Below are 13,348 nucleotides of genomic sequence, written 5' to 3'. Positions count from 1 at the left end.
AAGTAGAGATAGGTGTAATGTAATTGTTTGTTTGATGAAAGTAATGTTCTATACCATTGAGTTATTTAAAAGTTATTTATATTTATTCTGGAGATATATTTATGAAATATGTGTTATTTATTGAGATTTTATTTAGAAGGTGACTGTTGTGAGACAATGAATGTGATTAGATGTACAAATTGTGTGGGTGTGCAATTCTATTAACTTCTAAATATCAAATTTCTTTGATAAAGTATTGCTGTAATATGTGGCAAATAGTTGTAAAGTCCAGTAATTAAAGTTAAAAGATTAAAATTAGAATTGAGGACACTTTAAAACACACCGAAAACACACAGAAAACACTTAAAAAGGGGACGAAACAGACATTAAATTTAAAAAGGGGGAGGATTTGGAAGCACTACATCTCTTACTTGGAGACAATGAGTTTTTTTATGTTATTTATTAGATTAGATTTTTAGAGGTAAATTTGACAAATGTAGGTTAAAGTGTGTCACACTTTAACCTTCAATAGGACGGCGCAGGTTGTCACACCTCAAAAAAGAGTTTAAAATGGACTGAAGACCATGGCATACCCTTTTTAAATTTAATGTCTGTTTCGTCCCCTTTGTGTTTTCTGTGTGTCTTAAAGTGTCCTCAATTCTAATTTTAATCTTTTAACTTTAATTATTGGACTTTACAACTATTTGCCACATATTACAGCAATACTTTATCAAAGAAATTTGATATTTACAAGTTAATAGAATTGCACACCCACACAATTTGTACATCTAATCACATTCATTGTCTCACAACAGTCACCTTCTAAATAAAATCTCAATAAATAACACATATTTCATAAATATATCTCCAGAATAAATATAAATAACTTTTAAATAACTCAATGGCATAGAACATTACTTTCATCAAACAAACAATTACATTACACCTATCTCTACTTCATTGGATAAAATCTGTCTCCTCAAGGACTTCCCCGTTTACTGTCAAACAATTACAATAGCAGACTTGAGTTCTCCAAACAACAATACAGGATAGTTTGAACCATGTTCTTTCAACCATCAATTAATAGAGTACCGGCATGTAAGTAATGTTTTATTTATTTGTTCATTTATTAATTCATTACAGTTTAATAGACTATTTTACCAATTTGTGGGTCTTACCTTGTCTGCTTAAACATTTTATTCATTTTGATAAACCACAGACATGTAATATTGGCATAATTACTGTAATTTATATAATTTATATCATCTATCTTTGTTTATCTTTATTAGACAACACCCTAATATGGGTTTATTATTTCAGCATTTATTTAAATTTGTATCGAGACCTGAAGATGCTTTGCATATTATAGAAAGCGAAACCGGTCGTCTGGATAGTTAAATTAAATTGATTGTGAGTAAGTCTAATTTATTATTTCTTTTACCTTTTACATTTTATCGATGAGATTGTAAACACGGACAAATATTTGAATATTTCAGAAGAATCTCTTTTACCGATTATGGAACACGTTTAACATCAGCAGAAGATTTTCTCTCTCTTCTCTTTCAATAGGACGGCGCAGGTTGTCACACCTCAAAAAAGAGTTTAAAATGGACTGAAGACCATGGCATACCACTTCTGGAATGAGTTTCTAACAGTCCCGACTTGTCCCCGATAGAGACTTGTGGCGCGAAATGAAAAAAGCTTTGAGAAAACAACCTGCCAGTTCCGACAACGAATTGAGGAAAAATTGCAAGAAATATAGTCAGAACATTAGAAGTTTACATAAGAATTTTGTCAGAACTTGGTAAAAACTATACATCGAAGAATTGTGGATGTGATTAAAAATAAAGGGAATGTAACTCAGTGGTAAACTTTCACATTTTTTTTTAGTTAATATTACATATTCCATGCGTTTTTTTAATTTATTAATATTGTGTTTATTCAATAGTTTTCATTATGTTTATGTTGTATGTGTTTTATTCAATATAAAATATTTTCGATAATTAGAAAATTCAAAAATGTTGTTCGATGCATTAAAACTTCTAAAATTTACGCTGCGCTTTTATTTTTGTTCTCTAAATTTTAATTTTCTTATCAATCTAACGTTGGGCCAACTGATACGGGAAGGTGCTCGTAAAATACCGGACAGCTACTTCAAAAAATTGGTAACAAACCTTACCTAAGTTGCCCAATAATGAATGATTGAGAAGTACACTTTGGAAATTAGATCGTTGCGAAAGCAAAACCCGCTTTATTTGAGTACAAGAAAATTATTTGTGGGCATTATAAAACTTGGAACTTAAAACATTCTAAAGATCGGAGTACTAAAGTAGTAAAGTAGTAAAAAAATACATTTGGATGCCATCTAATTTTTCCTTGAGCCTACTCTGATCTTAATGTGTCAATCACAAAACCCCTCCCAAAAGAAAATGTAATCTTTCAATTACAAATTTGTTCCAAAACGTTACAAGAACAGTAATAGTAGCATTAGTAAAAATCACACGTCTTACAAGGAGAAAAGCGAAATGTATCTAAATTAAAACATAATTCTAGTTTCTTTTAATACCCGATTCAAATAAACTACTTCAGAAACTACAAAAGAATTCTTAAAAAAATGGATATTATTTGACATATATGACATCACTAACATAGAATCACTGTATGATTTACAAACTACCAACCACCAAAGATCACTTGTCAAAATTTGAGCTCAACTGGACCATTAATTTGCAAAATGCTACTTTTGCCATTTTTAAAACAATGAAAAAATTAAAAGGATGAAATAAAAACTCGAAACAAATCTGTCAGGTTGCTATAAAAAAACCAATTTAGTTAAATACGAAAAGTTATAAAGTGCATAAACTAGAAATAGAAAATATAAATAATGAATCTTAAGAATAATTAGAATCAGAATGTAATACAGAATTGATAGAACAAAATAAGTTTCGAGGAAGATGCCAAATAAAAAAACTAAGAAGATATAACAAAAATAATTCATACACAAAAACGATGCAAAAGAAATATAAGATCTAAGCAAAGAAGATAAAATCAAAAAATAAAATACAGAAAAACTGTAGAAAGGGAGAAATTAAAAATTTACATTAAGGGGTAAAAACATAAGAAAAGGATATTAAGAAAGGCTTGTCTATGACAAAGATAAAAAAGAATAAATCGTGTGAGTGATGCATTTAGATAATTCTTCGATAATACTTCAATAATTTATGGGTGAGGGAAAGAATATTTCGAGGAAATTTTAAATGTAACATCCTGAATATAATATGACGAAGAAGAACCGATGGGATATAGCAACCAGCAAACACTTATAGAACAATTCTAATGAAAATGAAAATAAATAATAGAAAATTAAAAAAAAATAAAAAATTAATGATGTAACATCCAAAATGTTTCAGTACGAGGGGCTAGTATTAGAGCAACTGCTAAAAAAATGTGGTACACGAACATATACCGAAGAAATGAACTAAAGTCACACTATGTCGATGAACTGAACTCTCTGGTAGACCAAATTCTGAAGTTGCCCCGGAAAACATAAAAAAAGTCTACAAAATCGTTTTGTCCGATGGTAAATTAAAGTTACGCGAGATAGCGGATGAGTTAAAGACATCAAAAGCCAGCCCATTTACATAATTGCATTAACATATGTTAATGAAAATGTATTCAAAATGGGTCAAAAAGTCTCAAAGATAAAAACACGCGTGTATGATACAGAGAGAGAGAGAGAGAGAGTGAGAAAGAGAACGAAAGAGGGAGAGAAAGAGAGAGAGCAATAAACAGGAATTTTACATCGATATGTTACAATATATGAAACACGAATACATCTATTCACTCCAACGCCGTATCAGCAATCAGGTGATATGTTATTTGAGTAGACTTAACTTTGGGACCTTAACTAATACTTGGTATACCTTGAAAAGTCCCTTATTAATACCGTTTATAAGAACAGCTAAATAAAAACATTTCTACCTACCTCTAAACTAACACCACGTATAACATCTTGTGGGTCAATGACATTTCCTAAACTTTTGGACATTTTTCTTCCTTGGGAATCACAAACAATACCATGTAGACAAATTTTATTAAAAGGAAGTTGTCCAGATAATTTCGTTCCAAGCATTACCATTCTGGCTACCCAAAAGAAAATGATATCGTGGCCCGTTTCCATTAAAGATATTGGATAATATTTCTGGAGATCTTGTGTCTAAAAATAAAAGGAGATATTTAAATTAAAATAACAACAAAAAGTTTATTACAGCTTCTTATTATACATATACATTATATATATATATATATATATATATATATATATATATATATATATATTAAACCTGTTTAACATTGTGAAACACTGGGCAAGTTGTTCACTAGGTAACACTAAATTGTAATAAAAATATATTGAATTGATCAGTAATATATACCATTACGGAAAACCGTATTAAACTCTTATTATCGGTGTAGAGCTTTTAACGATTAAAAAAAACTTATAGTTTTAATTCACGTATTTCAAATTCCCAAATTCCATTCTGTATAAGGATTTAAAGAGTTGTAAAAAACCTTCAATAAATAACACTTGAATTTCGAATGGAGAGACGTATTATGGATTTTTATTTGTACAAATCTTAATTACTCTGAATAAAAGCAACCGCGTCCTACATAAATCATTTTCTCTGTAAGAATTACGTGTAACAGATAAGCGCAATAAGTGTCTGTTTACAAATTGCCAAATGCTCTGGCATATTACTTTGATCTCAAATAATATCTCGCTAAGTGGAAATCATGAGCTTGCCGACAGGGAAAGTCTTATCGGAGAAAAATCATCTATGCAATTGAGATTATTCTAGAATTAGATCTAGCGTACAGGCGATTGTTTCTTTTTATTTTTGAGTGTTTGAAAACATCTTTATCTTTTGGGGATCAATTATATATTTGGGCGGTAATTTTAGTGACAGTATCCAGTCCATAACCTGGAGAGTCCAGATGGATCAAGAACATTTTAGGATTACTATGACTCTGGTTAGATATGACAATTGTCGGCAAGATGTGGAAGAATGCTGCAAACGATGTAACATGTTTGCATCCAAGAAGGTATCCAAAACCATAGTAATTAATGAGATATTTTTTATTTAGTTATTTAATTATTATTGATAAGTTTTTGTAGTTGAGTCGAGTTAAATAAAAGTACTTAAGCTACGTTTTCTTCACTTAATTCCTGAACCCACAGAAAAACGTAACAATAATATTAATAGTGGGATTAAATCAGAAAAACTACTTTAGTCTGCAGCCGTAACCTACTTACAAATGCTCAGCCCAAATTAAATGGAATACTGGAATATACCGGAATATACTGGAATAAAGCTGAAAGAGTTAACAAATTCACATATTAAGCAACTATGATAACATGGAATAATATGGGATAGAAATATAGTAAAGATTATAAAGCAAATTATTAAGAAATCACTAGAGTATAATAGACCAGCATTTCTGTGTGGATTGACCTAAAGAAAGCGTTTGACAGAATAAGACTCAAAGATGTAATCCATCTTCTGTATAATAGAGAAGTTCCCCTAAATATTATAAAAACTATCGAAAACATCTACCAAAACAACAAAATGGAAGTCAGAATAGATGGACAGCTTACAGAACCTATAGAAATAGGCAGCGGAATAAGACAAGCGGATTCATTGAGCCCCATGCTTCGTTCAATTTTATCATGGATGAAATCATCAAAAGAGTTAATAAAGGAAGAGGATGCAGAATGAAAAACAAAGAAATAAAAATACTTTGTTAAGCAAACGACGCAATATTGATAGCCCAAGATGAAGATAGTCTGCAAAGACTGGTTTACAGATGTAACATAAGCGCAAAAGAATTTAATATGACAAGAAAAATCTAATCTCAGAATGAGATGTAAAATAGAAATTGATGGCATCAGTATTGAACAAGTAATGGAAATAAAATACCTGGGAATTACACTGTCTGGCTATGGAGACCTGGACAAAGAAATGAGAGATCAAGTACAAAAAGCAAATAGACTGGTAGGATGCCTTAATAACACTATATGGCGAAACAGACACATTAACACTGAGATGAAGTCAAGAATTTACAAAGCCAGTGTAAGATCAATAATCACATATGCCTCAGAAACAAGAACCGACACAGCCACACCGCAAAGGCTACTGGAAACTGCAGAAATGAGAGTACTGAGAAGAATTACAGGAAATACGCTGAGAGATCGAAAGAGAAGTGAAGACATTAGAAGAAAATGTAACGTACAAGGTATAAACGAATGGACACAAAATAGAAAAAAAGAATGGAATAACCACATAAGCAGAATGGAGGAGACCCGTGTCGTCAAAATAGCAAGAGATAAGTCACCAATCGTCAAAAGAAGTATCGGACGACCGCGCAAAAGATGGAGTGACTATCTTCCATAGAGGTATTAATCCGCCAATGAACAAGCAGAATTGCTTATAAAGAGTAAGAAAAAGAAGAAGAAGAAGAAGAAGAAGAAACATGGACTTATGAAGTAGAAACAATGAACCAAATTAGTAGTGTTGGAAAACTATTGCAAAGTATTGGACATGAAATATTGATGAGAATCACCAAGAATAACGAATTACTAAAAACTTATTTAGGACACATATTATAAGAGAAAATAAATACATCAGACACTAAAACTGTTTCTCAAATTAAAATAAAAAGTCGAAGTGATGTAGGAAGAAAAATAGCCTGTTATTCGAAGAACATTTGAGATAGGACCAAGATGGGAAACACAGAACTTTTCCATATCGCATAAAACCTTAAAGTTGTTGCCATGATCGCCAACGTCAGATAATTCTGATATGGTTCACAAAAAAAAATAAGAGAATGTTTCCAAGAAATTAAATTGACAAAAGAAAGAAATAGGAAAATAGAACCATAACATTGAAGAAAAGTTAAACGGCATGCTTTTAGAACTACATAAAAAAAGAGAAAACTTCAGCATTAGGATCAACTATTATAAAAAACAACACGGAATACCGTTAAAAATCATCACATAAATTTGAATTAAAAAAGACTGATATGTTTTTGTACACACTTATGACAAATGAATGAATGGAAAAGATAAGTATTTTTGAAGCGTGTAAAATATTTAATTTTTATGGAATTCTTTTCTTTTCCATTCATTCATAAATAGAAATAATAAACTAGAATAATCTCAAACTACTCTTGGGCAAAAAGGCGAACTGGAAATAATAAAAAGTGAGTCATCGTTAGTATTGGACTACAACGTACCACAGCGGCAAAATTTAATTCATATACATTTTTCTTAAAATTTCTTTATTTATGTTAGAAGGTTATATATGCCGCTTAGTAAGACATTGAACTGAACTGTAAACTTGCTCCCTGAGCCTCTAAAATTATCGGTTCTTCGAAAGTACGCAGAGAGGAAATTGTCAAACCACGTCATGTCTACAAAAGGTTCAATTTCATTTCTCTCTCGTTATCAGTTTAGGTTTCGTCTCTGGCGTATCACATTGGCAAACGGGAATACTTTGTTATTTAATTTTATAAGTCTGTTTCTTATAGCTATATTATATACCCGATTGTGAAGTGTGTGTTATTGTGTTTACTTATAAATTATTTTGTATTTTACGGTAGACTTTGGAAGTTAAGTAGTGTTTATTTTTTTAAATTTATTTGTTCAGTACATATACGTTTATTAATAATATTCAATTATTGATTTTGTTAAAATGTATTGCAGCATTGAATATTTAAGGACGCGTATTTAATCTTTAATCTTTAAGAATAACTCCAGAGGTAAAAATTGTTGTTATGAATATTCTATAAGGTGTTACGAAATGAGAAAAATTCAATGTTTCGGATGCTGTTTCTCTTTGCAGCATAGTAAAGTAAGTATCTGAGAGTAGCATACATAAACTTTTAAAAGAAAACAAAGAAAGTGTTCAGGAAGAACACAAAGAAACAAGGGGGAGAAAACCAATAGTCTTAGATGATGAAGTACGAAGGATTATTTGTCAAAAATTCATGTATTTTACTTTAGGAATGAAATTCCAACGTTAAGAAAATTTCTGCGGAAATTGGCAATGATGCCACTTTACCAAAAATCTCACGGGAGGTAATACTGCGTATACTTCATTTAATGAATTTTAAATATATGTCGATATATGTAAACAATGTCGACAAAGCAGTTTATTAAAAAAAAGTGAGATTGTTATATGGCGTCGTAATTATCTTAATAAGGTTCGTCAATATCGTAGTGAAAAAAGAAAAATCTATTATTTAGATGAGACTTGATTAAACGAAGGTCATGCCGTAAACAAGGTTTGGCACGATTTAAATATTAAAAGCAGTCGTTCCTTGAAGATCTCAGGTAAGGGCCGACGTCTAATAATAACACATATTGGTAGTGAACATGGTTTTCTTCCTGGAGGACTCTCAGTTTTTGAATTCAAAAAATCGGGAGATTATCCCGAGGACATGGTTGCTGAGAAATTTGAAACCTGGTTTTCGTTATATTGATAAAAATTTAATATTATAATCATTTTAGATAATGCTTCCTATCATAGTCGTCAAATAGAAAGGCTTCCAACAAGTTGGCGAAAAGGAGAAATAAATGAATGGCTAGATAGGAAAGAAATTGGGCATGACAAGTCTCTGGTTAAGCCGGAGTTACTAAATATTGCACGACAACAACAAAAATTTCAAAAATATGTTCTTGATGAAATGGCTTGTAACGATGGGGTTTTTGTTCACCGATTACCACCATACCATTGTGAGCTTAATCCTATTGACCTAATTTGGGCACAAGTAAAAAAGGAGGTAGCAAGTAGAAATACTACCTCTAAGTTATGTGATGTAAAAGTGCTCTTCCACGAAGCCATAAATAACGTTATCCCAAAGAACTGGCCAAAGTGCATCTTTCACACGCAGAAAGAAGAAGAAAAGATGTGGAATTTAGATATACAGGCAGATATCATTATGGAACCCATTGTCGCTTAACTCGGGGCAGATAGCGATACTCAGACATTTTTTATGTTGAGTAAAAGTAAGTTATGTAAAATTGATTATTAATTCAATTTTACACCAAGAACGTAAGATGAAATTTGATTGTGTTGTTGATATCTTTGGGAACACACGTGTGTTATTTGATGACGCCGTTTAATTTTATTGTGAATTTTATTTCGATTCTTTTATATTTGAACCCGGAAATGATAATATAGTAATTCATTTACTTGTAAAAATGTACTATTTAATATAATAAATTTTAAAATTTTATTAGTCTGTTTTAAAAATATTTTTAAGGTACTCACAAAATAAATATTATTATTAATAAAATTGCTGTAAATATTTATCCAAAAACCTCGACGCCTATGGTCTTCCTTGCATCCTTCCGCTCGACACCGTAACTGTCTATACTTTAAAAATTCGTCACGCCGTACAATATCCAGATCGAAGTATAGTATATGCCACAATTGGAAAGCTGATCAATGAATGGCAAATCTGCACAATACTAAAAATCAAAAAATTACCTTTTGTGGCCAACCAAACACAGAAAATGGAAAGAGAGCGGAAGAAAACCAAGTATCTAAAACATCTTCATCTCGTTTAACATTTACGTCGCTGGCCGGTAAACCCAATTTGGAAGCTCCTTTTTGTGTAGCGATTTCTACGCTTTCAGCGGCTACCCAAACAGTTTCCTCAGTCTTTGAACTCGAACACAAATATGCTGGAATTTGATGTCCCCACCAGAGCTGTCTGGATATACACCAGTCTCTGTAAATATTTTTTTATTTTTATAATACAATAGTAATGAGATTAGCATAATATTTTAAAATTTGTAAAACCATGAATTAAATATACATTGTAGAAATTATATTAGATGTAATCAACTTAATAAAATTAGCAGACCTTTGAAGATCAAGTGTCAATATCCAGATGCTATTTATAATATAATAAAATATATCCAGATAAATTTTATTATATCGCTCATTTACCAGAACAACGTGATATCACAAAAAGTACAATTTTACAGGAGAGCACTTTTTAAGTTTCAAAAAATTATAGCCTGGTAATGACTGAATTAATTTGCTTGAAATTGTAATTGATGTATAGTTTAACTATTAAATTTGAATAAAATCAGTCATTTTACCCAAATTTTGTCAATATACTTATATAATTAAGACATGCAAAAAAAGTAACATATATGTCACATTCTTTCTGAAAATATAGAAAGAAAGTAATGCAATAAATTAACTTGTAACATTGTAGATGATAAAATTTTCTGGTTTTAGGTTACTTAAATAAATAAAACAGGTGGTCTTCACTATATTTATTGGAAGTTATAAAATATTTTAAAACAACCAGAAGTAAAAAACTAAAACTTAAAACATTTATGGCACTTAAGCACACTGGACTGTATTGAAATTTATTGTTTACATAATCTAAAAAGAAGAAACACAACAATTGAACAAAGAAATCAAATATACCTTCTTAAATATAATTATAAAGCTTCGTAAAAAGCTCTGTGGTATCTTGGAATGAGATTCTTTTTAATCAAGTCCATTAGATCTGCTTTTTTCCTGTCAGCTAAACCAGGTTTCTGTGAATATGCATTATTCAATTCTATAATAATGTTTTTCTTTTTTTTTATCGCTTTCCGAAACTCTTTTTCTATTGGTCCTGATCTTAATTGTCTTTTTATTTCCTTTTCAATTTGAGAATGTGCTGAGTCTCCCTCATTTTGTGTATGTCCTTTGATTAAATATTTGTGTGTTATGCACCTAAGATTTTGTAAATGTTTGAATACGCATGTCCCAATTTCATTAACACCCCTGTTAGCATTCGTTTCGTCCCAGACATAACATTCAACTACATTATTTTGAATATTGTATATTGTAAGGTTAAGTACATTCAGTTTTGATTTGTAATAAAATACTGAAACGTCGCCTTTAGGACACTGAAAAACAGCTTGAAGGTCATACACGGCAACAGTAATATTCTCGTCATTTTTATCTTTGTTCTTTTCAATGCGTGATAACTCCTTTTCCTTCAAGTGTTTCTCATAATTTGCTTTTCTTATCTCTTTTTCTTCGGTTGTAGTGTTTTTTATATGCTTCGCACTCCTCACATAAGTCTTTTTTCGGTACAAAAAAGGAAATATTAAAATCTTGTGTGAATATTCGATAGAACGTGACATATGTTTATTTTCTTTTATTTATTATTACTATTATTCTTATTTTTTTTTTTCTTTTTTATGAGAAAGGTTTTTTTTCTTACATGCTTTTACGTAATCCCTATGCAGATCTGTCACCGTTTTACTTCCATCAATGAAATTCCTATTCGAATGCGCTCGAATATAATGGGATTCTATTTTCGGTATTGCGTTTATGAAATCTCTAACTCCATTCTTTATGTTTTCATCTAACTTGCTATGATTTCCATGGCTCCCACGTTGATCCTTCATGGAAGAAATATTAGTATCTTTATTCTTTTTTTCTAAAGCTGTTTCGATTGGACGGTTGTTAATACTGAATGTGTTTTTAAAAAAGGTTTTGCATACTCTGATTTTCACACCAGACACAGTTAAAAAATATGCATTATTATTTTCTCGCTTTGGAGCAACACATCCCTGAGAGTCAACTTAGACATAGCGATGCTTTGGGACAACTGTTTTGATGTTCGCTAAGAAGGTCCATTGTTTTTCAATGTCCCCCAGAGGGATTCAATCAGAATTCTTGGTATGTATAACGTGATATAATGACATAGTAGACCGTGAAATAATATAATTTTTCTGGAAAAAGTGCACAACAACAAATAATCAAAACAAAAAAATAAAGTTCATCATCAATACTGGTCCTTTTTATGATATCACCTTTGAAAAATAATATTTTTACAACAACAACGTGATATCAATGACAAGACTACTTCACATGTTACTTTATTTTTTCTGGAAGAACTAGTCAAATACATTTGTTACATTTTAGAAATTAAATTAAACATTTGATTGTAGCTTACCTTTGCACTAACAGGGTGATATAGTCGTGATGTTACGTTGTTTGTGAAAACAGACAGCACTTCACCCTGCGCCAGACAGATCACAACTAATATGTCACGCTATCGAAAATAACGAGGTGTCCAAAAGAGACAACGCTACAAGATGATTTGTCACATCATTTGTCTTTGTCCCTCCAAAGCACATTTTACTTTTATGTTAAAGATACCATGTTTTTGCAGTATATAGAATGAAATACGGCGGATTTATTTAACGGATAATAAAAAAATCGTATTTTTTGAGATATCACGTTGTTCTGGTCAATGAGCGATATTATATTTTAAATATCAGTTAGATGAACATGACATGACATGTTGCAGAATGTTTGACTCTGTAGAGATTTTAGTTAGGTACTACTTTCAAGTTGTTCTCAATTTTTTGAGAAGAACAACTTAAAGCTTTGATCTATAGCTCCCGAACTGATCCGTAATATCTACCAGGTGTTTCAACAGCTGGTAGTGTTAGATTGCAAAATTGCATGTCAATGTTTTTGCATATCAATGTCTGACTTTACCAATGCAATCTTATTGACCAGATCTATCCATGTTTTCCAGTCTTGCGGTATATTCTTGATTTCGCTCCAAAATAGTTTTACTTTGACTCTAAAAATACTTCTCTTCCAACTATCTCTCGATTTTCACAGTTTTCTTCTACTTGGTATATTAAATTCTAGTACCTGCATAGTGAGATTATCATGGGGTTTCTTAAATGTATGTTATATCCACTTTCATTGTGTTTAATAGTTATTTCTATTATTTCTTCTTCGGATATTTCCTATTCATTAGAAATTTTTTCTAATCAAAATATCTGATTAATTCTGCGCAAGCATTTATTTATAAATATTTGCACCTTTTTATTATTTATGTGTTGGTCGTCTAGGTTTCAGCTCCATAAATAAACACACTTTTGACATTCGTCTGAAATAATCGCAGCTTTGGTTAGTTGTTATATTTCTTCATTTCGCTTTATATATCAAATTCATTTTGTGCTTATGTAATTCTCCTATTGATATCTACATCTCTATACTCGTATGAGCTATTCTGTCAATTCTGCTTTCAAATAATAAAATAATTGGCAATAAATTTGATTTTTTCTCACTTATTCTAAGCCGCACTTAAGCTATTTTTTTTTAATGTGTCTGTTTTCTTCTGGATTTGGTTTATAAATGTTACATCTTCTGAAATCACTAAACCTAGTTTCCTAAGAAATCATTGTTTATTAAATATCTGATATATTTTTCATAGCTCAATCAATAACAACAGTAAGGCCGTCTAGGTTTTACATCCAACAATTTTAGCA

The 13,348-nt window shown here is 30.8% G+C and overlaps 1 protein-coding gene across 1 annotated transcript in view; it reads right to left on the bottom strand.

The window, feature by feature from the left end:
* LOC140440005 (probable valine--tRNA ligase, cytoplasmic) overlaps positions 1 to 13,348 on the bottom strand; it is a 115,737-nt gene that overhangs the window by 17,981 nt on the left and 84,408 nt on the right. Inside the window, exons 9-10 of the mRNA XM_072530232.1 lie at positions 9,528 to 9,771; positions 3,965 to 4,195 (exon numbers count right to left, since the gene is read on the bottom strand). Coding sequence (XP_072386333.1) covers positions 3,965 to 4,195; positions 9,528 to 9,771 — 475 coding nt within the window. The remainder of the gene's footprint in view (positions 1 to 3,964; positions 4,196 to 9,527; positions 9,772 to 13,348) is intronic.

This window comes from Diabrotica undecimpunctata, chromosome 4 (assembly GCF_040954645.1).
Source record: "Diabrotica undecimpunctata isolate CICGRU chromosome 4, icDiaUnde3, whole genome shotgun sequence".
In the NCBI taxonomy this organism is placed as follows: Eukaryota; Metazoa; Arthropoda; class Insecta; order Coleoptera; family Chrysomelidae; genus Diabrotica; species Diabrotica undecimpunctata.
This window is presented reverse-complemented; position numbering and strand designations above follow the sequence as displayed.